Source organism: Gracilinanus agilis, chromosome 4 (genome assembly GCF_016433145.1).
Source record: "Gracilinanus agilis isolate LMUSP501 chromosome 4, AgileGrace, whole genome shotgun sequence".
Taxonomy (NCBI): Eukaryota; Metazoa; Chordata; class Mammalia; order Didelphimorphia; family Didelphidae; genus Gracilinanus; species Gracilinanus agilis.
Window position 1 is genome coordinate 237,853,277 of NC_058133.1, and position 27,814 is coordinate 237,881,090.

The 27,814-nt window shown below is 35.3% G+C and overlaps 1 protein-coding gene and 1 pseudogene across 1 annotated transcript; both read right to left on the minus strand.

Moving 5' to 3' along the window:
- Positions 1-26: 26 nt before the first annotated feature.
- LOC123247510 (myosin-4) lies at positions 27-27,605 on the minus strand. Its single transcript, XM_044676421.1, has 38 exons — positions 27,378-27,605; positions 27,070-27,213; positions 26,346-26,502; positions 24,414-24,441; positions 24,213-24,327; positions 23,572-23,664; positions 23,304-23,367; positions 23,065-23,163; positions 22,848-22,951; positions 20,794-20,932; positions 18,164-18,282; positions 17,916-18,065; positions 17,651-17,821; positions 15,556-15,865; positions 14,709-14,779; positions 12,917-13,004; positions 12,708-12,825; positions 11,554-11,677; positions 11,327-11,463; positions 10,823-11,078; positions 8,936-9,178; positions 8,655-8,831; positions 8,210-8,355; positions 7,884-7,974; positions 7,405-7,794; positions 6,715-6,841; positions 5,448-5,566; positions 5,146-5,342; positions 4,238-4,421; positions 3,985-4,150; positions 3,755-3,879; positions 3,073-3,381; positions 2,236-2,439; positions 1,324-1,449; positions 1,065-1,235; positions 859-963; positions 647-742; positions 27-312 (listed from the first exon to the last, which is right to left on the minus strand). Exons 1-38 carry the CDS (start codon positions 27,579-27,581, stop codon positions 160-162), a joined length of 5,820 nt encoding a protein of 1,939 aa, XP_044532356.1. The 5' UTR covers positions 27,582-27,605; the 3' UTR covers positions 27-159.
- LOC123247513 lies at positions 25,152-25,908 on the minus strand (annotated as a pseudogene).
- Positions 27,606-27,814: the final 209 nt, after the last annotated feature.

Consider the following 27,814-nt stretch of genomic DNA (forward strand, 5'->3'; position numbering starts at 1 on the left):
TAATATTGTAAGAAGACAAATGCAACTTAGGTTTGCAAATTTCCCTTTTAGGCTTTATTATTTTAACATTAAGGACAGGGTAGACAATAATTACAGAGGAAAGTGACCAAGAATTTCACATTATGTGCATTTTTTCAGTCACCTTGAAGAATTAGGATATTACTCTTCACTTACAATCTTTGTGTGAACCTCTCTACTCTTAACACGAAGTTTGTTGACTTGGGATTCAGCGATGTCAGCCCGTTCTTCAGCCTCTTCCAGTTCATGCTGGATCTTCCGAAATTTGGAGAGGTTGACATTGGACTGCTCCTCCTGAGTATACAAAATGTATTGGTCAGAAAGAGAAGTCTTTTTTTCTGAGGAGGAAGGAAAATATTGCTGAATGTTGGCAATGAAGAGTATGGGATTATGGACCAATTCAGTTTACTACTTCCTCCTCATCTTTTTTTTTTTCCCCACTTTCCCAAATTTAAGTTCTGTTGTGATGCCAATAGGGCAAGAAATAGAACACAGGTCTAAATCTTAACCTGCTTAGTTTCTTGGAGGCAATGTGTTGAGTGGGGAAAGTTATTATGCAGTAACCACTGGAGGATTATAAAAGGAAAAATTTAAGAAATATTTGTGTTAGCCAAGATGCTATACTTACCGCCTCTTCAGCTTGCCTCTTGTATGCTTTCACTTTGGTTTGTAATTTGTCCACTAGGTCCTGAAGCCTGAGAACATTCTTACGGTCTTCCTCAGTCTAAAAGAATCAATAGTTGACAATTTCATTACTTCAAACCCAATAGCTATTCTTATCTTTCATTTCCATGGGGGACAGAAGAGAACATAATTATATAGAATAGTAGATAATGTCACCTGATAAGTGAGTTCCTTCACTCGTCTTTCATGCTTACGCAAGCCTTTTACAACTTCAACATTGCGTTTCTGTTCATTTTCAACCTCGTTTTCAAGTTCACGAACCTGGAAAAAATACAAGATTTAATTTGATTTGATCTTCAACAGTTTTTGCTGAAACAAGTCAGTGAATAGGCTGATAAAGATGTAATATTTAGAATATTTACTCTGGCCTCCAGTTTCTGGATCTGCTTCTTTCCTCCCTTTAGGGCCAGCTGCTCAGCCTCATCCAGGCGGTGCTGTAAGTCCTTTACTGTCTGCTCCATGTTCTTCTTCATCCTTTCCAGGTGGGCGCTGGTGTCCTGCTCCTTCTTCAGCTCCTCAGCCATCATGGCTGCCTGGTTAGCAAGGAAACCAAGAAAACTATAAATATCAGCTAGTGATAAAATTATATCAAAGAGAGAAATCAGTGTGCTTTCTGCTCACATCAGTGATAGCCTTCTTGGCCTTCTCTTCTGCATTCCGGGCTTCCTGAACCATGTCTTCCATCTCACCCTGGATTTGAGTAATGTCTGTTTCCAGCTTCTTCTTGGTGTTGATCAGGCTAGTGTTCTGGTTAGAATATTTTTAAAATACAGTGCACTTAGCAGTTTTGGTAACAAAAATTATAATTAGTTTAAGCCTATGTAGTTGAAAAACATGCCTACCAGAGATAAAAAGCATTCATTTAAGAATACAGACTAAACCCTCAGTTTTCCCCTTAGCTTCTATAGGCATCTGGTTCTATATTTTATAAAATCTTTATTTCTTTTAATTTTAGAAATTTAGTGTAATTGTCAGTTTTTCTATGCTTTTTTTTAAAAATAGGTAACTCCTAGAATTGATCAACACTCTAGACCAAAGGTTGGGAACCTTTTTGGCCGTGAGAGCCATAAATGCCACATTTTTTAAAATGTAATTTCGTGAGAGCTGTACAGTGCTCATAATGTGTGCTCCTGTAACAGTGCCTGAAAAAAAATTGACTTTATGGCTCCTGCAGAAAGAGCCATATCTGGCCCTCAAAACAGCCAGATATGGCTCGAGAGCCATACGTTGCTGTCCCCTGCTCTAGACTCTAATCAACCTGAAACTCATACATACTATTACATCAGTTCTATATTTTCTTTTGAGAGTTTTAGAAAAGTCAAAGGTTGTGTCATTCCAGATATATGCTAGATATAACTTCTAAAATTATCTCAATCTTTAGAAAATGTTTCTAATTTCTGATAGAATGTGAATTTCTTAAAGATGAGAGCTATTGAATTTTTGCCTTTGTATCCCCTTTGCCTTAGAGCCTGTTAGGTACTAGCTTCTTAATAAATGCTTATTGATTAATTAATTCATAACAGTGAATCTCACCTGGGTGTGTAGGAGTTGTACTCGTTCACTGGCATCCAGAAGTTCTTGTTCAGCTATTTTCCTGCTCCTCTCAGTCTGTTCCAGAGAAGCTCTTAACTCTTCAATCTCTGCCTGCATCAAGTTAGCTCTCCTCTCAACCATTGCCAATTGCTCCTTAAGGTCATCTTGGCCTCTAATGGCATCATCCAAATGCAGCTGGGTGTCCTATATGTCAAAGGAAAATAGTTTTTGGACATCTCATCCATCTTGTGTTTGTAGTGTCAAAGTGAAGCAAAGGCAAATGCAACATTTTTATAAAATCATTGGTACTTAAGATACTTTTGTAACTTAGATTCCAAGGATAAGAGAAACAAATTTGAAATTTAATTTTAAAGTAAATCTGGTTAGGACAACCACATTGTACAAATGGACCCAATGTATTTTTTATTTCAAGCCCTAGGACCACTGAAAAATGAAAATAATAGTCAAATAAAGTAAACAGTGTTAAGTCTACCAGTCGTAACCAATGCATAGTTATAGAATTTTGTGCCAGAATTCCTTTCTGTATTACCCAGCATCCTTTTCCTTTTCGTTTACATGGGTGCTTACAGTTGTTTGTTTATAAGTTCTGTAACCCCTTCCTCTCCCTCTCTTCTCTTGTGACCAGGCTGAGTTAGCTAGCTTTTTTATTATTATTAATAAATCTTCTTAAATATAATTCTTAGAATATTGGATATTAACTTTGAAACATACCAAATTATTATAAAATCACATTTACAAATGAACTTTATAATATTTAAAAATTAAAAGCTACATGGAAGACTTTATGAAAAATATTGTATACTTAACCCAACTTACCTTTAGGACACCTTGTGTGTTTCTTAGATTCCTTAGGGCCTCTGCAGCTTGGCGGTTGGCATGGTTCAATTGGATTTCCATTTCATTCAGATCTCCCTCCATCTTCTTCTTTATCCTCAGGGCATCATTCCTGCTTCTGATTTCAGCATCCAGTGTGCTCTGCATTGACTCCACAACTCTGAGATGGTTCCTTTTTAGTTGATCAATTTCTTCATCTTTTTCAGCAATTTTCCTGTCAATTTCAGACTTTACCTGGTTTAACTCAAGTTGGATACGCAGAATTTTGCCTTCTTCATGCTCAAGTGAAGCCTTAATAGAAAAAAAATAATGTTTAGATAAATGCTATTTTCCATACATTGCAAAGATTTTTTAAAAAAGTAGTTGTGCCCTCTATGTATCTTGATGTGATGCTTTTATTTTTATTATTCTGGAAAGTATTGCGATTATGCTCCTAACATATATGAAGCACCCCTTCAATTTTAAAAAATATAATAATAAGTTTCAATGTTTTTTAGTTGATTATTAAATGAATGGGGGACAGCATTTGTTTTATTTCTCCATCCTAGTGTAATGTCAGTTTCTTAAGGGGAGAGATGAATCCCTTTTTATATTTGTATCAACAGCACCTGGTACAAAGTAGGTACTTAATGATTTCTCCCTTGCCTAATTGATTGACATGTACCTCTGCTTCCTCAAGAGCAGCCTGAAGCTCTCCCTTTTCTTGCTCAATTTGTTTCTTTATTTTCTCCAGCTCATGGATCTGCTTCCCACCTGTTGCAATCTGCTCAGTTAAATCTGAAATCTCCTCTGTTGATTAATAAACAAAAAGACAAATTCAATTGAGGAAGAATAAAAAAAGCAAAAGGATTTCCCTCTAGCATTTTAGTGGTAAATGATATGAAAGGCACTCACGCTGCAAGTTCTTGTTCTCTCGCTTCAGTGTTTCCAGCTGATCCAGAGACTCCTCATAAGCATTCTTCATCTTGAACAGCTCTGTGCTGAGAGCCCTGGACTCCTTCTGGGAAGCTTCAAGCTCAGCCTGAGTTTCCTCATATTTCTGTTTCCATTCTGACAACACCTAAAAGGGCAATGATAATTATTCTCCATAGTCAAGAACAATATGTTTTATGTATTTCCCAAAAGGCAGAAACTTCTTTTGAAATACCTTGTCAAAATTCCTTTGTTTTTTATCAAGAGCAGCGCAGGCAGCATTGGACCGCTCTACATCAATCATGAGGTCCTCTACTTCATTCTGTAGCCGTTGCTTGGTCTTTTCAAGGGAAGCACATTTGGAATTCACAGCTTCTACATGCTCCTCAGCATCCTGTAGACGTTGGGCCAGCTTCTTTCTGAAAAGATTCAAGTTCAATAAGGTAAATGTTTAAGAAAAGAATGATTATGAAATTAAATGTTATGAAACTATTCTTAAAATATTTATTTTCCTATAGTTTTCTCAAAAGGAATAGGTTGCCCCCCCCCAATTTTCTCAAGACAATCTGTCCATCAGAATTCCTTTCTTACCAATGTATTTATCTCCTTATATTTAGCACAAGGAAATCTAACATTTTGAGAGATAAGCTTTTATTTCCTCAAAGTCCTTAGATTTTTGTATTTGTGTGTATTTAAGTACATTCATATGCCTGTGAGTGTATATGTGGGGGGTAAAGCTTTTAATTGTGGCCTTTAGAGTTAGGAAGAAATTGTTGAGTGGGAGGGAGTGAAATGGCTTTTGATATGTCCCATTCCCAGTTGGAAATGTCTATGAGAGAAAGAAATGGCCACAGCTGCCTTTTTGTATATCCATTGTGAATTCAACCTGTTAGTGACCTCTGATCTTATCCCACTAAAGAGTATAGGAGAATCTAGGACATAGCATTGAAAGAGATTTTAGAGATTACCTAATCCAATGCGCTATTCTAGTTATGAGAAATTGGGATTTATTTAGATTACATGAATTGTCCAAAGACTTGGGAAAAAAGCATTTTTTACTCTTCTAAGCTCTATACAATTTATTCTTTTCCACATACTTTCCTAATCTTTGCCTTTTATTGCCCCTTCACCAAGAGCCCATACTTAGCCTCCTCCAGTTCCTCTGTGCGCTGAATGGCATCTGTCTCATATTTGGTCCTCCATTGAGCAACCTCACTGTTGGCCTTGGACATTGCCCTCTGTAGCTCAGCCTTGGCTTCCTGCTCCTCTTCATATTGTTCCCGTAGCAAGTCACAGTCATGGCGAGCGGATTGCAAAGCATGGGCCAAAGCATTTTTTGCCTACTCAAAAGTTAAGATTTGTGATATTTACTTTTGACAATGCAATTTTCCTCATTTGCTTCAATAAGGTGGTATATTTTAAAAGCTCAGATTTGAAATTTTTACCTTAGTCTCCTCTTCAAGTTGCCTCTTCAGTTCTTCAATTTGCTGAGTAAATGCTTGTTTGCCTCTTGACAGCTGAGAAACTAATGAGTCTTTCTCATCAAGCTGACGTGAAAATTCACCTACAGAAGTCCAACATATGAAAAAATTAATATTTCTACACAGGAGAAGGTATTACATGAAAATGGATATTAACAATAAATAGTGTAGGTCCCCCCACCCCATTATACTTCTTATGGAGGAAATTTTGCTAATGAAGTTGGAGACTTGCTTTGATGTTGGGAAATTTTAAATAATAGATTTGTTTCTTCAAAGGTTAATAACCTTATTTAATTTCAAGGGATCTGTTTTTCTACCTTGCACTTAAATAATAAAAAGCTATATACTGTTCACACATATGCTTTTGTATAGCCTTTGCCCTGAGTTTGAAGTATATTCATTCCTCATATTTTGGTACCCCTATTTCTCTCTTTCTCTTTTTTTTAACCCTTACCATTTGTCTAAGTAACAATTTTTTAAAAAAAAAATCCTTACCTTCTGTATTAGAATCAATGTTATGTATTAGTTTCAAGGCATGAGTGGTATGAACTTGGATCCCCTCAATTACAGACCTTTTGCTCTAGCCACTGTGCTATCTAGTTCATACTGTATATTCCTCCTATCCCCAATCTCTTTTTAAGGCTCAGATCAAGTTATTTTTCAAGAAATTTTTCTTGATCCCTTAGTTATGAGTGGCATCCTTCCATCCCCAATCTCTTGTGTAATTTATGTACTATATTTAATTATGAGAACATTATATCATTCTAACAGAATATAAACTCCTTGTATACAAGGATTGTCTCACTTCTGTAGTTTTAATCCAAGTATAATATCTGACATACAGTAAGAACTTATTAAATGTTTGTTGATTGATTGATTACAGAAAATATTTGTCAGTTACATAAGCTTTATATTTTACCATCAAGATTAACTTGAAGAAGAACGTGGAACAAATAGATGCAGAGTTGACTGAGTGATATTTAATAGAAAAAGCAAAGAGAGAAGATATTTTCTTCCTCTTCTGTACTTCTTCAGAAAGATCATGGAGTTTAGGATTTAGGAAACTAACTCATTCAATGCTCCTATTTTAAAGATGGAGAAATTGAGGCCCAGAGAAGGTAAGTAATTGGCCTGTAGTTATATGAGTAGTAAGTAGGAGAGGCAAAATCTGAATCCAGTCCTTGTCACTATAAGTCCAGTACACTTTTCACAAGTATTGGAGTATAATTACCTGACTCTGTGTGTAAGCGTGCTCTTTGAGCTGACAGGTCATTTATTAGACGCTGTTGCTCTTCCTCTTTGGTTTTTACTTCACTAAGCTGGTCTTCCAGGGTGCGGCACATTTTTTCAAGATTTGCCTGTGAAATAAGGAATAAACAAAAGAAAGGAATCTTAATTTAGTTTGTAAATCTGATATCAAAGAAAATTCAAAGCTGCTTTAGGCTTTTAGCATCACTAAAATATGCAATATAAGGGATGATTAAAGTCATGAGAATTATTTTCACATGAGGCTTATTTTACTACTGTGCCCCATACATAAGTGAAAACTTAAAATAAATTTGCATCAATAAAGTAAAGAGTGAGAATATCTTTTCCTTTTCTAGTAAAGTAATTTAAATGAAGATACATAAACAATAGCTTTCACTATTATAGATAAGGATTTATCTTCTGTCAATCACTAGTCAATCTTAAGTCCTTATTGATGAAGTTAAACCTTAGTGTCTTCTTCGTACTAGCAAAACCATCATTTTCTTATTTGCCAGATGAGTGAGTTGGAGTAGATGGTCTCTAAGGTCTCTCCTAGCTCTGAATCTTATATTCCTAAGGCTTTTACACAATGTATAATAAAAAATAGGCTTTTGTTTTCATTTTTTCCTTGCAAATAAAAACAAAGGAATGATTTTACAGTAGACAACAGTACCTTGGCTTTGGAGACAGTCTCCATGTTACTTGCAAGGTCATCAATCTCCATCTTCAGTTCACTCTTCTCTTTCTCCAGTTTCTGTTTGACCCTCTGCAGATTATCGATTTGTTCCCCAAGCTCAGCCACACTATCTGCATGCTTTTTACGGAGGGCAGCAGCTGTGGATTCATGCTGCAGGGTGGCCTCTTCAAGGTCCCGGCGCATCTTCTGGAATTCAGCCTCTCGCTTCTTATTCATCTCAATCTGAGCTGAAGTTGCTCCACCAGCTTCTTCCAGGCGCTCACTGATCTCCTCAAGTTCCCTGGAAAGATCAGATCGCTGCTTCTCAGCTTTGGCCCGAGAGGCACGTTCTGCCTCAATTTCCTCCTCCAATTCTTCAATTCGGGCCTAGGAATAGGGGAAAACACACCTATAAGCCCCTTCCAGTAAGTGGCTGATTCTCTGAGAGTTGGAATCCAGAGCAGTGATGACTTTACCTGTAGCTCCTTGATCTTCTTTTGCAACTGCATACCCAAGGCTTGTTCATCTTCAATTTTGCTTTGCAAATTGCTCATTTCAAACTCTTTCCTTTTTGAAAAACAAGACATATTAGAAACCATAAATCCATAAATTTTCATTTAATTATTTAAAATTAAACATTAGACTCTATAATGATGATTTTAGAAAATAAGGATTCCAGATATCTCTTAGGCCAATGGTGTCCTCTAAAGTTTTTCTGGTATCTATTTTAACTCTGAGACATTATTTTTTCACCAATGTTTTATTTCAATATTTAATAATGAAATTACATTGTACTTCTTACTTTTTTAATTTTTCGTCAAGCTGTGCCTTGTCGTTTTCAATATCCATTGTGGATTCTTGGGCCAACTTTAGGTCACCTTCTAGTTTCCTCTTTGCTCTCTCTAGGTCCATACGAAGTTTCTTTTCTTGTTCCAAGGATCCTTCAAGCTGAATTTTTAAATGATTTTTATTCATTTGATTTGTTAAAGTGTTAATCCTTTGTCACTAACTAATATAGTGAGATAGAAAAGTTTAAGCGATACCAATTTACATTGTTAAAATAACAAAAATAATTAGTGGAAACCAGTTATGTTAAAATGATGTGGTATGTAATATAATTAAAATTATATTCATTTAATATAAAAACAGTTTATTTTATATTAAAGAAGGAACTTCTCTTTTTTTTCTAACCTTAACATTCTATTAGTCAATGTATGTAAAAAATTCTATGAGCTTTTTATACTTACATCATCTACTTGTTGTTCCAATTTGGTTTTGGCTTTGGTCAGTGTATTCACTTTGTCCTCCTCTGCCTGCAGGTCATCTAGGGTCTGTTGATGGGCCTCTTGGAGGGCTTTTTTCTCCTTAGTAAGCTTAGCAATGGTTTCATCCAGTCCTGCCATCTCTTCTGTGAGGTTTTTCACCTTTTTGAGAAAAGATACTTTTATGTTATTTTGTATTTTGTCAAACTTATATATAACATATGCATAATATAATTTAATTTCATTTTCATGGGTATTATTTGTACCTTGTTCTCTGTAGCATGTTTCTCCTTTTCCACCTTGGCTAGTGTCAGCTCAAGGTCATCAATGTCTTTTTTGAGTTCTGAACATTCATCTTCTAGTTTCCTCTTCTTGGCTGTCAGTTCAGCATTGATCTCCTCCTCATCCTCAGCTCTTTCAGTCACTTCCTTGATTTTAGCCTCAAGTTGGATTTTGGTTTTGATTAGCTGGTCACATCTCTCCTCAGCATCAGCCAAACCTTCTGCTTCCTGTGGTCAAAAAAAAAAACAAAAAACAAACCTTTAATTTTTTTAAAGATTACATCTACGCATCTACAAAGAACAACTTATCCAAAAAAACAGAGAAGGCAAAGAAAGAACCAGCTGCTTTGTTTGTATGTACTAACAAATTTGACTGATTCATCCAACTGACCAGCTAAAATTAATATTTTAGCTTATTTTGCATAATAATGTTTTGTAATTCTATCAGGCTTTTCTAATTTTTAAATTCTTCTAACATAATTTATCTGATTTAAGCCTCACAAAAATCTTGAGGTGTGGAAGAAACAACAGGGAGAAAAATGACTCGTAATGTTAAGCACAAGATGACAAATCCAAAACTCACCTAATTCAAAGTTTTGCTTGAGATAGAAATATCAGTTTTGAGAAACACAAGCTACTACATTTATTCACATTTTCATCAAATATTTTAAATATGAAGTAAGTACTTAACAAGGGTAAACAATATACATTCATTTATGTCTTAGTCTTCCAACCCTTAATTTACAAGGAGAAAGGTTTACATGAGGAAGAGCATTGGAAACTTTGGTGTGAAATGCCATTGTGCTTAAACTAAAGGAAAGTTTGAAGAAAAGAAAAGTTTGAAGAAAAAGGTAGGCAAGAGAGTGAGAACAGAAAATAAATTTAAAGTGATCTATTTTGTTTTCTTATTCTTTCAAACCTAGGAATTAGGCTTTAAACATATCAACTAAAAAGGAAGAAGAAACAGACAGCCACAATAAAACTAAACCCAACAATTCCTTGTGTTTTGGATATACCTTGTTTATAAGTTAAACTTGTTACATTACAGATACTACAGTTAACTATTAATGGAACATCAGGGCCAATACCTCAAGATATTAGGAGAAAAAGAAGAAAGAACTCAGTAATTGTAGAAGAATAGATACTAATTCCCTCTTCTCTCCAGTTAGTCATTGTTAAGAGTGCTACATGTAACTTTTCTTTTAGTTTGCTTTCTCTTCTGATGAGGACAAAGTACATTCTTATTTATATCCAAAATAAGCAACCCCTCTCCCCCTACCCCAGCAAAAAAGAAACTCTAAGGAAACCAATGTAGGTTCTGGGAAGATACGACAAAAAAAAAACAACCAAGGAATATACAAAATGCACACATACATATATGTATACACACATGTACATATGTTAATAAATTAAGATTGAATAAACAATATACACATGTACAAGAATAAAAGAAGAATCTATCTTGCTTTTAAGGGTTGCTCAAGGTGTTTTTGAAAATTAGACTGAAATAATAATCAACATTTACATAGCACTTAAAGGTTTAAAAATATTTTCTGCAGAAAGCTTTGTGAAGTAGGCAATGCAGTTATTATCTCCATTTTACAAATGAAAAAAAACTGAGGCTCAGGGGAGTTTTGGGCAGTTACAAGCTAGTAAATACCAGAGCCTGCACTCAAACTTGGATCTTCTAATCCTACAACCAATGCTTTTTCCTCTGTACTATATAACGGAGTTTATAGCTTTTAAAAATTATTTTGAAAAATCTCATAACCTAGATGAAAGAGGTACAAATTATAGTGGGAATTTGTCAAATACTAAATTATTGTTATTATCAAATAAATTGATTTTTGTAGAATATTGCAGGATACTCACAGATTGTACTTGGAGAAGGAGGTCATTTTTTTCTTGTGTTAGAGCTACCATCTTTTCTTCTAGTTCCTTTCTCTTAGCTTCAGACTTGGCAAGATCTTCTTTGGCTTTCTCAAATTCTTCTTTCATGTTGGCCATCTCCTTTTCTGTTTCTGCACTCTTGAGCAGGGGTTTGATCTTAAAGAATAGATTCATCCAGGGCCAGTGCTTGACATTCATGAAGGCACGGACATTGTATTGGATGCAGAAGATAGACTCTCTGTAAATGAAAGTTCATTTAAAAAGTAATGAGACTTATGAAAAACAGAACGTAATATCTTTGAGCATAAGGGCTGTCTTACTTTTGTATTTGTATTTTTAGTACCTACTATAGTCCCTAGAAAAAATGGGCATTTAATAAATGTTTATCAATCCATTAATTAAGCATATGTTTAGAATATTGAATAATAACATTCAATTAAAAGAAAAAGAAATATAGACACTGTAAAATGCTAATGTGGGCCTCACCTCCTTTCCATCATTTTCTTGAATTCTACTCTCATCAGGTAGCCTCGGCATATGGCTTGAGTGCGTGTGATGAGTTGAGCTAATTTGTCGTCTCGCATCTCCTCTAAGGTTCCCAGCAGACCAGCTTTAAAGAAGACCTTGGCAAAGCAAAAGTTGAATTTGACAATTTTCAGTAGGAATTTCAAATTGTAATTGTCTAGAGTGAAAATTTTGGTCAGTGGTATTACCTTGGTGTGCCCAAATTTATACTGGGTGTGGTCAATGTCAATGGAGCCAAGAAGTTTCTCAGAAGCCTTCTTGCTATCTATAAACTGTCCCTCTGGAATAGCACTTGCATTTAAAACCTTGTATCTATTATAATAAGAAGAATATAGATATTGTCTTCATTAAAAAGGTGATATAACCATTACAGCCTAATCATAATGAATTCAAAAAAATAAAAACTAAACACTATAACGGTAATAGCTATATTCGGTCCTAAAAAAAGTGCTCTAAGAATGTACTCCACTTCTCTCCTTTGTAGAGGTGGGAGACTGTGGGTATAGAATATTGAATATATTATTGACCTTGGTTGATGCACTGGTTAGATTAAATTTTTATTCCTTGTTATAAGCAATGTCTCTGTGTGTTTTAGTGGAGAAGGAGATTACAGAGATTATGGAAATGGAGATTTTATATATAAACAAATGGAGATTATATATAAACAAAATATTTTTTTTTAAAAAGGAAGCTAGGATAGTCTCCGTTACTGGAAGAAGCTGAGACTCCTGGATTACTTGAGTTCAGGGGGTCAGACCAGCAGTTAGCTAAGCTAATCAGGATTCTGCACTAACTCCAACAAATATGGTGTGAGCCATCCGGCTGTTTAAAAGGTTGAATGAATCAGCTTAGGTCAGAAATAGAAAAGGCCAATTTTCCATGCCATTCAATAAGTAATGAGAGTGAGCCTATGATAGCTGTTGCACTTCTAGACTGGCCAGGATAGGATGTCACAGTTTATGAACAAATCTAGTACCATTTTCTTTCTTCTTCTTTTTTTTTTAACACATCCTTTATCTTAGACTCAATACTAAGTATTTGTTCTAAGGCAGAAGAGCAGTCAGGGGTAGGCAATTAGAGTTAAGTGACTTGCCCTGGGTCACACAGCTAGGTGTATCTGAGCATTTTCCACTATATGGTCTATCATCCAGACCAGGATGTTTCTCTGGTTTAGTAAGAAGGATACATTTACTCTGCTATTATTACCCAGATTTCTCTTTTCATATGTCTTTTCAACTAATGATCATTTTCAATATTTCAATGTTTTTTGTTGAAATATTGAAAATAATATTTTTCTTTAAGTCAAATCAAATGACATTTTAAAGTAAAAATGATGCTATACCGTTGTTTGAAGTCAGCATAAATGATTCTGCTTGGGAATCCTTTCCGGCAGATTCTGATACCTTCCAGCACACCGTTACACCTTAGCTGATGCAGGACAAGTTCATGTTCCATGGCACCTGAAAAAACAACAACAACAATATATATAAATTTTACTTAAAAATCAAGGTAAAAAACCATAGTACCTACTTGAATTTCACTCTTTCTTACCAGGTGTTTTAGTTTCATTGGGAATGAGGCAGCGTACAAAATGAGGGTGAGTGCTTCTAAGGTTGGTCATCAGCTTGTTTAAATTCTCCTGTAAGATCATATGAAAAGATGTTACTAATTCCCTTTTGTAGCTACTTGAAAACCTTATCAATGAACTATCTTATTTCAATTACTCAAAAAGTCTGTTTACTTTACTGTGGATTTTTCCTCTCTCAAAATAAATCTCAACCATTTTATCCTTTACTAAAAGGTCTTTATGAGTTGCAGAAGCCAAAAAATTAATGAAATGGAGATCAATCTTTGGCCCTCAATCACTAAGTGCAATATTTCATCACTACGTGTTTTCTTAAAGCTTTTAAGGTTGTATAGGGCCTTGTAAACCTTGAGCTTTATTGGCATAGCCTTATAGAGAAGGTCCCCTCCATGCCAGGACATAGCATCAGTGTATCAGTCAGTCAACAAGCATTTATTAAGCTCTTACTGTATGCTAGAGACTGTGCTTAATTCTGGGGTTACAAAGAAAAGCAAAACCAATTCTTTTCAGGGAGAGTATGATCTAATGGAGGAGACATATAAACAATTATGTACAAACAAGAGAATGTATGTGAGCAGATCTCAGAGGAAAGATATTAATACTGTGGAGGACTGGAAAGGGCTTCTCGTGAAGATGTAATTTTAAACAATATATGAAAGAAGGTAAGAGGCAGATACAGGAGGGAGAGAACTACAGGCATAAGAGACAGGCAGTGCAAAGACATAAATATGAGAGATGGATGTGTTGTGTGTAAGGAAATATATCAGTATCTCTGGATCATAGAGTGCCTGGAATGGAGTAAAGTGTAAAAGAGACTGGAAAGGCTGGGAAGGGACTTTAAATGCTCTCAAAGAATTTTATATTTGATCTGGAGGTGACAGGGAGCCTTTTTTTTTTGAGTAGATGAGTCACAGTCAGACCTATACTTTTGGAAAATCACTTTGTCAGGTAAGCAGCGAGTGGATTAGATTGGGGAGTGATATGAGCCAGGGAGAATAGTCCAAGAGTAAGGTGATGATAGGACAGTGGTCTATGTGAGTGGAGAAAAGGAAACAAATAGGAGAGATGCTGTGAAGGTAGAAATAAGATTTATAAATGGATTGATGTATGGAGTGAGTAAGAGGAGCTGTTGATGATACCAGAGTTCTGAGCCTGGGTTACTGAGAGAATAGCGGTGCCCTTAGTAGGGAAGTTTGGAAGAAGGAGTAGTTTGGGGTAAAAGATAAAAAGTAACTTTTGTTTTGGACATAGTGAGTTTGTGATGCCAACAAGTTGAGTTTTAGATGTCCAAAAGGCATTCAATATTTTTGATTGACGCTCATTGTTAACTTTATAGAACTATCTGAAAAAAATTTAAAGGATTTAGAAAGTGAGTTAATTTATATTACCCATATTCATAAGAAAAGCTACTAACAAGAGGAAGAAAAAAGGTGAAAAGGAGTTTGAGTCACTGTTTTAGTCTTTTAAGCATGTTGATATAAAGATAACTAGCCTTGAAAAAATTAAATTAAAAAACTAGAAAATGCCAAGAAAACAGGAAGGCTGTAGGGATATTTTATATTTATCCCAAATACTGTCATTTGGAGAAAATGTGAATGTAGCCTTTGATAATGTGTGACTGATGTAGTGACTTAAGTATTTGAGGATCGATTAATTCTTTGGGATATAGTGAGGTTAGTTTTCCCTGAGAGCCTTTCTAGATCTGTTCATGTATAATTGTTTTTACATCTTACTGTAGATTTCAAGATTATATCATACCCTGAAAAGAGCAGACACCGTCTGGAAAGAAGAACCCTTCTTCTTTCCACCCTTCTTTCCACCGCCACCCTCTGAGAAATAAAAGAAAATAAATACATTACATATTATCATTTATAATTTTCCAAATTATTCCTGCTCAAATTCCTTTTGGCCCTTAAAATCTGCCCTTATTATTTTGCCAACTCTGATTTTTAGTATTTATGCCCTACCCCTTTCAATTAATTTTCAGTTTTGTAGGCTTTTGTTCAGTCATTTTTCAGTAGTGTCTGACAGTGACCCCTTCTGAGGTTTTCTTGGCAAAGATACTGGTTTGATATTTCCTTCTCCAGTTCATTTTACATATGAGAAAACTGAAGCCAACAGAATGAAATGACTTGCTCAGTAAGTATCTGAGACCAGACTCCAGGCCTAGTATTCTTATCCACTGTGCAATCTAAATGCCCTGTCCCAATAGGCTAAGAGAATACAATTTCTCTAAATTGTATAATCAGTTGGCTAAGAGAATATAATTTTGCTAAAAGATCCCTAAGATAAATAAATCAAAACACAATTACAAGAAGAGGAAGCATAAGGAAGGGATGGACCACCTTATCCCTTAGCAAAAGAGACTTGTTTCCTGGAGGTAGTATTTAGGGGTAGTGTTTATGTACCCAACTCTATGTAAAAGGGTCAGTAGGTTCTTGTTGCTGAAAATATTTTAAAAGTCATTTCAATATAGTTTCCTTCATAGTTCTATGTATTTTACATACTTCAAATATTATTATGAAAGGAGACCACAGACTTCACTGTACTGCCAAAGGGGTTGATGACCCCAAAATGTTTATTATCTCACTCTAAGAAAAATTACCTGCTTCAGCAGCAGCTCCTCCAGCAAAGAGGAAGGCCAGAGTTTTCATTGAGGATTTCTGGTACAGCCCAACGACAGTTTCATTGAGGGGATCCTTATTCTTGTCTAGCCAGCCTGCAATGTTGTAATCTACTGTGCCAGCATAATGCACAAGGGAGAAGTGGGCCTCAGCCTTTCCTTTAGCAGGCTTCGGTTTCTGGAAGTTGTTGGATTTGCCCAAATGTTGTTCATATAGCTTGTTCTTGAAAGAAGTGTCTGTTGCCTTTGGGAACATACACTCCTCCTCTAGGATGGAGAAAATGCCCATTGGCTAAGGGTAAGAAAGAGATTTATAGTTATATTCTCCCAGGAAATCCTGCCTTAATTGTATGTGGAAATTTGATAGCCCAGAATATGCTATTTTTTTCAGAAGTATATGTAATAATAAATGAGATTATCTCTACTTTACAATTATAAATGCTGAAACATCAAGTCATCATTATATATGCAGGAAATGTGTTTTCTGTAAAGATTTGGCATTATATGTGTGTATTTGTGTGTGTATTACATGTTTTCATGTTGCAAACTTCATATTCAAAATGAATTTAGTTTAATGTGAATACTGTTTATAGTGGAACTCTCATCATTATGCAAATTTATATGGTTAAACATTATATTCTATTCTGACCTTAATAATAACAAGATGCCAAAATTATATGAAAAAGATTGGGAAGTTACATCATGGTAAAAAACTATCTTTCCTAATATAAAAGCATGTGTCATGCTATTTTAAAGAAAACTATATGCCTATGGAACTATGTCTTCACATTGTGAAGCATATTCTTATAGCTTTCTATTCAAATTAAAATGTCAGACAACATAACTGATTCAAAAGACCACATCAAAAGAAATATCTAAGTCAATGATTGTAATAACATTTCTCTACTAGTCTTAAAGCCAGCAGAGTTTTCATAAAGATACAAACCATTATTTCCTTCATGAGAATTCTTGTTTTTAAATTGTCAAAATATAAAGCTATGTTAGGGACACCAGTCTCTATGCCCTAATGACTAATTGATTGGACCCATTTCTAGATGGAGATGATAGGAGCCACTTAACTTCTATAAGGTTATTGCCATTACGTCCTTGTCCCATATCCTTGCTGTTAGGGCAAAGTAAACCTCCTTTGTGAGATGTTCAGTGACTTTTGAGTTTACCATTTTCTCTCAGCTTGGTGGTTACAATAGTATGTAAGTGAGGAAAAGAGGTTTCAGTTCGTGATACCATTTGTGTTTTGATTTTTATGGGTACTCTGATACTATGATTTTATCAAGGTTAAAAAAGAAATGTATATACAATTAATTTAATCCAACTCAAAAGATTAAACCCCATGCCCATTTAAATATAGTAAATTTTCCTAAGATAATGAATTAGGAATGGATAATATCCAAGGAACTAAAGGATAAAATGATGATAACCAAAAATCATAGCCTTCAATTTTTAATAGTCATTATATTTCAAAATACTAATGGCTTAGAATGATTCATAAAGAAACCTGAGAATTGCTAAATGATAGATTTTAATTCCATACTAGATAAATTAGAATATATACAAAAGAAAGATTATTGAACATACTCTATATAGGAAGAAAGGCAACATTGTTTCAGTGAGGAAAAATAATACTTTGCTAATAGAATTAGTATTTTGAGGAGTAATCATACATTTTTACAAAGTGGGAAAATATTTCTTTTATTTCAGATTTATAAAAAATTGACAATGTTGCACACCAAAGGCTTTTTTAAAAAATTGCGACAATATTTGATTTTGCTAGTTCATGTTTAAAGAAACTGTTTAGAAAAAGAAAACGGAGCATACTTCTTTGAGAGATAAAAGAGGACTTATGAAGATGTATGAATGAAAGAATCCTAATAACCCATCTCGAGATCCATTTAATTTGTAAGTGATCTATAGTCAGGAATGTTCCTAGTAAGATAATAATATAAAGCCTCCCTACTCCAAGAAGTGAAGAAGCAATTAATTTTAGGAATGTTGAAAATTCTGGAGTGTAAATTAAACTTTTCTTTGGGATTTCAAGTAACTGAAAATGTATACACACCTTCTCAATGAGTTCAATGCAGGCAGCCAAGTCCATCCCAAAATCAATGAACTCCCACTCGATGCCTTCTTTCTTGTACTCCTCCTGCTCCAGCACGAACATGTGGTGGTTGAAAAACTGTTGCAGTTTCTCATTGGTGAAGTTGATGCACAGTTGCTCCAGGCTGTTGAACTGAGTGTGTCAAATACAAAACGCAGTGAATGGTTAAAAAAATGAAGGGAGTTGAAGATCTCCATTTATAACTTCATTTTTCCTAATAACTTACATCAAAGATCTCAAAGCCAGCAATGTCCAGGACTCCAATGAAGTACTGTCTGGGCTGTTTAGTGTCCAGTTGCTGGTTGATACGAGTGACCATCCACAAGAACATCTTCTCATAGATAGCTTTTGCCAGAGCACCCACAGAATTGTATACCTTTAAGAAGAATAGTATAGTTCCTGAAGTCAGAGAAAAGAATGAATCCTTGAGTTTCTTTTTGTTGATTTGAATTAAGTGACTTTAACCATATTTACCTGTTGCACAGTCTGGCCTTTGGTCACATATTCATTGCCGACCTTCACTCTAGGGTAGCAAAGAGCTTTAAGGAGGTCAGCAGAATTCAAACTTTGGAGGTAGGCAGCCTTGTCGGCAACTATAAAAACACAGAGAGAAGAACAAGGGTGTCAGAGCTCAGACAAAGTCAAATCCATCTTCAATTTCTGAGAGAAATATGGGGATTAACAAGCAGTGACTCTCCAAGAATAGTTTACAACATGCTATTTGTGATCTCGTTGTTTCTAATTCCAAAATTCCTAACTTTCAATTCTGACAAGAATTCATTTACAAAGATGTTTTCTCAATAGTACCTTGGTCTTATGAATATTGTTGTTTTTTACAATGGACTATGTGGTTTGAAAAATCTTTTACCCACAAATGTGACCAAAATGTTAGTGGTCTACAGTGATGCATTAGCTATGCTAGTGTCTTAATCCCTTAATAAACTATAAGCTCCATAGGAAAGGGATTATACCAATTAGTTAATTAACAAGTATTTTAAAATCATTTTATTGTTGTTGTTTAATTGATTAATTATGTCTAATTTTTCATGACCCCATTATGGATTTTTCTTGACAAGAACTGAAATGGTTTGCCATTTCTTTCTCCAGACCATTTTATCAAAAGAGGAAACTGAGGCAAAGAAGGTTAAGTGACTTGCCCACGATCACACAGCTAGTCAGTGTCTGAGGCTGGAAGAGTCAAGTCCTCCTGACTCCAAGGCTGGCACTCTCTCCACTGTGCCACCAACTGCCTGACCATTTTCTACTATGTGCCAATTTGAAGATATAAAGATATATAAAGTTAAACAGTCCTAGTTTGTTAAGAACTTATATTAGAGGAAATAATATGTATTTTATACACATGCATAAGTTTACAAAATATTTATGCAAATACAAGGTCACTTGGATGGGGGATTGGAGAGGGGTTGGAGCTAGTGGCTGGGCATTATAGAATGCCTTATGTAGAAAATGGTACTTGAGCAGAACTTGGAAGGAAGCTAAGGATTCTAACAGGTGGTGAAAAGGAAGTGATACATTCCAGAATGGGAAGCAAAGTCACAAAGATGGGAGACGGAACTCAATGTGTAAACAGAGATAGTGCCACTTGAATTGGATTGCGGAGTGTGGAAGGGGAAGTAATACCAATATCTGGAAAGATAGGTTGAGGCAAGTTTGTTAAGAAGTATAAAAGCAAAACAAAGGTGTTTATATTCTTAGAGGCAATAGGGAGCCAATGGAGTTCACAGGGAAGTGAAATGGTCAGTTCTGCTCTTAAAAAACAAATAAACAAAACTTTGATAGTAATGTATAGGATGGACTGACTTGACTAGAGAAGTTCTCAAATTTAGGAGATCAGTTTGGAGGTTATTGATTTAAATAGTACAGGTGAGAAGGGAGGGGCTTCTAATGTAATTTTTGTATTTCCTCCAACATATAGCACACTGCTTTTTGTGTAATAAACACTTGATATATATTTGTTTTTGTTGTTTTCATTGTTAGCACCAAGTAACAGCAATATAAAAGTTCAGGGGGCTTTGATTTTAATGTGCCAGTTCTGAGGCAAATTTGTTTAGGTCATTTTTTTACCTCATTTGTTGAAGAGTGGCTTAAGCGTTTTGATCAAACTAATCTAGATTGGCTAATGCTAGACCACATATCAACCAGAAAATGAGAATTTTGGACATATGTATGTATATTTGTATATGTATGCACACATGTATATGTATACACATATGTATAATATATATACAACACACACACATGAACACAGTATTTTGGATGAAGTGCCCATTTATATTATGCAGACTATCAGAAAATTATGTAAGGATTTCCTCTTCTCTCCTCCCCTTTTTTTTCTAGTGTTTTGAATTAGAGGATAACCTTGTGAATTAAAGGGACAGTTTTTATAAAGGGAAATGTACTTATTCCTGACTCCTTTCCTAATTTGCTGTCTGCTTTTACAATGGGAAGAAATAGATTCTGTAAATATCTCAATAGCAAAGGGACAGTATTCTAAGAAATACCAAAATGTGATGTCAAGAAAGTGACTCATTACATCTTGTATCTTGTACACCTACACTCTAGAAAAAGACTCATCTAAATGACTTTTTTGACACCTGCATATCCAGCTCTTCACTGTGCAGAGGAGGATGTATCCCATACTTATAAGTCTGCATGGATACATCTCTCTTTTGCCAGATGCCCTATGGGTTGATAGCAATTCTTCATTCTAGGCACAGACTCAAAGAATGTTATATAATATAAGGAAATCTCATTTTATAGGTGAGGAATGTGACATCGGGAAAGAATAATTAGTTTAGGTCATGCTGCTATATAGAAAAGAGAATACAAGCTAGAGTCAGAGGGAAACTGGAGAGCAGTGGAGAGTACTAAATTTATGTGGCTATATTCTTTACTTTACTTGCTGTATATTATAGGTATTGACCCTTGGCTATGCTGCTAGAACACTGCTATTCCAGTAATAGGTATTAAAATGTGTTCTCTGTACTTGGCACTGTAGGGTACACAAAAACAAGAAATTTTCCATGACACAACTAGATTATTTTTAGACAAACCTATCATTTATAATCTAGGGTTATCAATACCTTCTGTGCCATCCGGCTCAGCTTGTTCCTCTCGTTGCTTTTGCTTGAATTTCATGTTACCATAATGCATGACTGCTCCTGTTAGCTTGTAAATGGCCACCTTTTCATCATTGCTGAAACCCAGGATATCAACAGCACTCTGACAAAAGATTTAATATAATTAATTCACTAATATCAATTATCTACAATCAAATTATCTTTAAATCTATTTAACAAACATTTATTAAGCATGTGAGGCACTGGGCTAGGCACATGGGGGCTTTCAAAAATAAGCTAAATGGGCTCAAGTTCAAAGCACTTATAATTTAAAAAGAAGACTGAACATGCAACACAAATAAATATGAAGGAGATAGTCAAAGCTGTAAGATGCTCTCCATTGCTAGGTGAGGGAGTTACTCTATCACCTAACAAAACCAACAAATTGCTTTCCTTTAATAATGATTCCCAGCAAATCTTCCCTATTTTCCCATTATTTTCCTTACTTTTCTTTTTCATTCATACAAATCTAGAGGTGTTTTGATTTTCCTTTCTCTCTATTATAGCAGGCTAATATTATATAGTAAGCATTCTGTGAGCATGAAATCAATGAATGGGAGAGGGTAAAAATGGAGTAAAGAGTGGGACTATGTGTTCTGTTATGACTTTCTCTAATACCAGCTCAGACTGTGGCAGAAATGACTCTGAAAGTACACAGACATATTTTATATAAATGTGCAAATTTTTCCAAAAATGTTTTCTTTGCCAGCCAAACAGATTTCATTTGCCTTCCTGGTAATATTTTTATTAGGAACTGAAAAGACCTATTACTTAGAGGACAGGTAAAGTAAATTTTGTCAGTCTCATCTGTTAAATTTTTCTCATATACTGGAACAAACATTAGGCAAGTTAGAAGACTATTCAAATCCTGGCTCAGAGACATAATTAGCTCTGTGACGCATGGGAAGTTACATTACCACTCTGAGCCCTTTCTCCACATCTCTAAAATCAGAATATTAATACTTTGGACTATGTTTTGTGGCTGTTGTGAAGAAAACATGTTATAGATCTTAGAATACCATGCAAATGTGAATTATTATTTTTGTAGGTTGCTTTTAAGTTTCCTGCCCCTCTCTTTATTTTCTCTCTTTGTGTTCCGAACACAGATACTGCTAAAACAAGAGAGGCTTACCTGGATTAGACACCATTATATTCTCTATGCTAACATTGTCTTACAGAGTCAGATGGTGTGGTTGACAGAGAGTAAACCTCTGAAAGTCTTGAGGAAGTCTAGATGACTTGCATCCTGGGTAAGTCCCTACATCAGACTCTCAATACTTATTGCAATAGCTTTTTAACTGGCTCCTCTACCTCAAATATCTCTATGCTCTACTATATCCTCCACTCAGCTGCCAAGCTAAATTTTTAAAAACATAGGTCTAATCATATCACCTCCTTCCTCAATGAGCCCCAGTTAATTCTCAGATCAAAAATAAACTCTTTTTTTTGCCATGTGAAACTCTTTCATATACTATTCCCATGTAAGCTTCTGTCTTTCTTTGCCTCCCCAGGATTTAGCACAATGACTGACAAATTTATTGTTGTTTAGTCATTTCAGTCATATCACTCTTTATGACCCTATTTGGAGTTTTCTTGGCATGCATTTCTTTCTCTATGTTATGTTGTGTAACTGAGGCAAACTGATTCCCAGGGTCATCCAGCTAATAAGTGTCTGAGACTGAATTTGAATTCTTGAAATGAGTCTTCCTAATTGCAAGCCCAGTGCTCAGTCCACTGTGACATTAGCTGCCCCGACTGACAAGTAGTAAGCTCTTAATAAATAATTATTGGTTTAACTTAACCTGATTTATTTAACTTCTTTGTGCTCCAGGAAACTTTCTAAGACTGAGAGTTTACGTAGCTAGTCAATAGTGGACCTAGGACCCAAGTCCCCCTTTCTCTGAAGCCTATCAGGCACCCTTTATGCCAGGTTTGCCTCTACTAAAATGGACAAATGAAATTTAAGTGTTTTGCACAAGCAAAAAAGAATATTTTGTTTTCTACTTTGAGCAACTTACATCAGTAGCAATTAACTCTTCTTGGTCATCAATGCTGGGAACAGTTATCTCCCCTTGACTGACAAATGCAAAGTCATATGGGTTGGTGGTGATCAAAAGCATCTCTGCACAAATGGGCAAACGTAGAAAGAATTATTTCATTCATATGAAACATTACAGTAGAAATGATTTGAAAAATCATTCACTTCTAGAATATAAATTGAAAAGATTTATTCACCAATAAGCTCTGGCTTCTTGTTGGACATGATCTGATAAAAAATATGATAGCTTCTTTCAGCCTTGAGCTGGAAGGTAACTCTGGACTTCTCTAATAGATCTGGTATGTTTAAAAGGAAAAAAGTATAAATATAAAGATTGAAAATAAATAAGACAAAATGAAAAATAGAGAAGAATATGACATTTTATTTGGTAATCTGAAGGAGAAGGTGGCTAGATTACTTTTTTCAAAACACTTACATGTTTCAATATCAGCAGAAGCCAGTTTCCCTGTGGTGCCAAAATGAATCCTAATGAATTTACCCTTTAAAAGGAAAAATAAGAGTTTTCTGTTGTTGTTGTTGTTGTTGTTGTTGTTGTTGTTGTTGTTGTTGTTGTATTACATATCAATGGGCATACGGAATTTATTTATGCTTCTTCTGGGAGTTGTATTAAGGGATGCTGGCACATCACGTAGATGTGATAGTCCTAATACTTGATAAGTAAGAGAGAATAGGTGGAAACTTACAAAACGAGAAGAATTATCATTCCTCACTGTCTTGGCATTGCCAAAAGCTTCCAGCAAGGGATTGGCACTGATAATTTGATCTTCAAGGGTCCCCTTAAAATAAACAGAATAAGTGATGAATGTTTTTAGGTGAAATCTTCTGCAGTGCTGAAATGACTCGCCTGATCCTGTTCTCTAATTTAGCTGGCATTGCATGTTTCTTATGATTCTGTGAGTGGGAAAGGAATTTAAAGGGACTCTTAACTGAGTTAAAACTTTTCTGCATCACTCACTAGCACTTTTCTGCTAGCACTTCTCCATTTATCTTTTTACCTTGTGTTATCTGAATTGATCCCATTACTAGACTGTAAAGTCAGTGTGATCAAGGAAAGTATTTTTTCTTTTATATCTTCCTCGGATTTAGATCCATGTTTTACATTAAGATGATGATGAATAAATATTTATTGAATGAATTTAATTTTATGAATGTATAGGTAAAGGAATACTAGAAGTAAGACCTTTCCTGTTGAGTTATTCACTGATCCTAGCCTCAGTTTAGCTCTGCTCTCTGCTATCATCACAGGTCCTATCTAGCAAGAGGGATCCTTGGCTACTTCAATTAGTTACACTCTTCTCTGTCTTCAGTGCCAAAAAGAGCTTACCTGCATCTTTCCAGGAGTTGCCTCTTCCTTCTTCTTGTCTCCAGTCACTGCAATTGTTGCAAAGTACTGGATGACACGCTTGGTGTTGACTGTCTTTCCAGCACCGGATTCTCCGCTGTCAACCCATACAAGTGAAATGATCATAATCTCAAACAATTGTAAATAATTCAATTATTAATCCCCAAATTAATATCTACATACGTGATCAAGATTGATTGGTTTTCACGGTCTGTGAAAAAAGAAAATACATGTTTTAAATATACTTAACTTCCCAAAAAGAATAAGTTTGAACCAAAAGAATTGTTCTCTTAAAATGATAGCCTATAAACTGTCATGCCATTTTGAGATCTTTTTTTTTGTTTTGTAAAATTCCAAGAATAAGTAGATCATAAAATATTCCTTAGCAGATGAAGTTTATACCCATAAACTATTAATTATGGCATAATCTAAGATATATAAGAGATACAAATGATAGTTTTATGTTTCATTCAACCACTTGCCAAGATGATAGTGTTATGGTGTCAATGTAATGTTATGATATCAATCGTTAATTCAATAATACTTATTGATTCTTAAGTAAAATTGTCTATGTAAGTCATCTGTTGACTTTCTTGAAATTTTGCTATTGGCAGAGATAAAGCTCATTACAAATATTCTATATATTTTGGCATAATTGAAAATCAGAATTCAATTTCAATTAAGTGAGTTAAATTGAGTTTAGCTCTAGTTACCTAGTGTATTGAGACAGTTATTCTAAAAATGTTCTCTTTCTTCATCTTGATACTGAATTTTATTCTGAACATATTTCACATTGATTTATTGTTGACCTACTATCTTTTTTTTTTTTAAATAAATTCCAAAATTTATTTGTCACCTATTTCAGTTCATTCCTCACAGAGAACACAAATTTAATTCTCTGGGGGGGGGAATTCATTTCTATTACATACTAAAAATCACTTCATATTTATGAACAAATAAATTCATTTTCCCCTTAAGACCTAGTCTTCCTTTAAGGAGGTTACATACATATTCACAGTAAAAAATGTCACAGAAAACCCATATTTGGCTTATATGTCTCTGGATTGTAGCATTACAAGATGGAAGTTCATTATGCCTGATAATTCAATTGTTTTATCCAAATATCTTCCAATTTTTGGTTGTTAAAAACAGAATGTTCTATTGTCCATCTTGCTCTATATAATGAATGTAGCTTTAACTTTTCTAAACTCTGTTGTATTTCTTTAGATAAAGGCAAAATCTTTTCTGTAAAATTCTTGGAAACTGAAACACTCCAAGATCTCTTCAATAGTTGTCTTGTTTTGTTTTGTTCATCTCGATTTCCACCACTAATTTGTTCATCTAATGTTTGTGCCTGAGTTAAACACCTCCTCTTTTCCACATTTGGTTGAAACTCCAGAAGGCCCACTGTACAATCATAATTCTGAGCCTTACTGTGATGCTCTGAAATGATAAAGTCTTGATCCGTTTCTTTAGCTGCCTTACCAGAAATAACTGGTGGTAGTCTCTTAGGTTTGAGGGGAAGTTTTATTATATCATTTGAAAACCAAGGTATAAATTTCAATAGTGGACAAGTAGGAAACTCATTAATAGCTTCTTCTGCAACTTTGTATAATCGTGTAGGTTCATTTTCACATGGTCAATAGTATAATACTACCTCTGTACTCATTCTGCCCAAGTCCAGATACTAATAATGGGGATACAATATTTCTTGGTCGGGATCCACAGCACTAGGACTTAAATTCATAGTTATAAGACTTCCTTGTCTTTCTTTTCACATTCTGCACTGATGAGAGGGAAGAAACAGGACCTTTCAGCGCCAATAAATTTTCCTGTTTGGGTGGGTTCACCTCCATCTCCACTAAAACCTTAAGTTACCAGCAAAGGAGGGTTGTGAGGCTTATCCAGCAATGCCCCACCCCCCACCTTGGCAGAAAACAGGAAGGCAGGCTGGGAGGAGAAGCACACATCAATCTTGTCCCCCACTATCTTTTTGAGGGAATGTTTTACTTTCAAGGGACTGGCCCTGGCTATGTTTTTTGTTAGTATATTATTATTATTGTTATTAAGTTTCTAGTATACTTTAGGGTAATTGGCTAATGTTGAATCACTCACCAGTTAACATGAACTGATAGGCATTGTCAGAGATGGAAAAGATGTGGGGAGGGGCCTCCTGTCGCTTTTTGCCCCTGTAGGCAGCCACCACCTCTGGGTTATACACTGGCAGCCACTTGTAGGGGTTGACAGTGACACAGAAAAGTCCTGAATAGGTCTGTATGAAGAAGGGAAATAATTACACAATGCATTTTTAGTTCACGGATTTTTCTCTTTAATTGATTTGTTGACCTAGGTGGAACTGCTGGCATGTTTCATAAGTTTCAATAACTTGAATATGTTATTTTCAGAACAATTCTGAGGGACTTATGAGAAAGAACGCTACCCACATTCAGAGGAAGAACTACAGGAGTAGAAACACAGAAGAAAAACAACTGCTTGAATACATGGGTTGATGGGGATCTTATTGGGGATGCTGACTCTAAACAATCACCCTAGTTCAACTAACAATAATATGAAAACAGGTCTTGATCAATGATACATGTGAAATCCATTGGAATTGTGTGTTGGCTATGGGGGGTGGGTTGGGGGATAGGGAAAAATATGAATCATGTAACCATGGAAAAATATTCTAAATTAAGAAAAAAGAATATAAGTTCCTTTAGGGTAGGGTCTATTTTATTTTTGTATTTATATCCCTCGAACCTAGTATTAATACTTAAAAATAAAAGTTTCATTTAAAGCCAAGCATCAATGAATTGCTACAGAACACGTGTTCACTCACATAGATCATCCAGGCTGCATAACGCTCTTTGAGGTTATACAGGACAGCAGGTTCATGCAAGTGAGTCATCATGGCCATGTCCTCAATCTTGTCATATTTTGGAGGGTTCATGGAGAAAACCTGATCTTCCTTTACTGTCAGAGTCTGGCCCAAAACAAAAAGAAAACAAGTGGATATCAACTAAGCTGATTTTAAAAAAAAGTTTCTCTCTCTCTCTCTCTCTCTCTCTCTCTCTCTCTCTCTCTCTCTCTCTCTCTCTCTCCTCCCATTCCTTTACCCATTCCTCCTTCCCCTTTTTTCTTACTCACCGCTCCACCTTCAGTCTTCACTGTCACTTTCCCCCCTTCCCTGCTCTGTATGGTACTTTTCACATAGGATTCCTTGGGCTCCACAACAAAGACGGAGTTCTTAGCATCAAAAGGCTTATTCTGGGCCTCAATCCGCTCCTTTTCAGATTTCCTAAGGTAAGGAGCAGCCTCCCCAAAAACAGCCATCTCAGCGTCTGAACTCATGGCTGCAGCTTATTGGTGGCAACACAGTAAGGGACCTGAAGGGGAATAAATATAGAATCAGGAGATTTTTGAGATGAAAGGGAACTTAAAGATCACTTAACTTAGTAGCTTAACCTCTTCATTTTCTAGAGAAGGAACCTGAAGGGTAGAATAACAAAATGCCTTGCCATCTTCTAAAGAAGGCTATTCTTGAGATTCTCCCCACCCCCAATCCACACAAGTGTCCCTTTAAT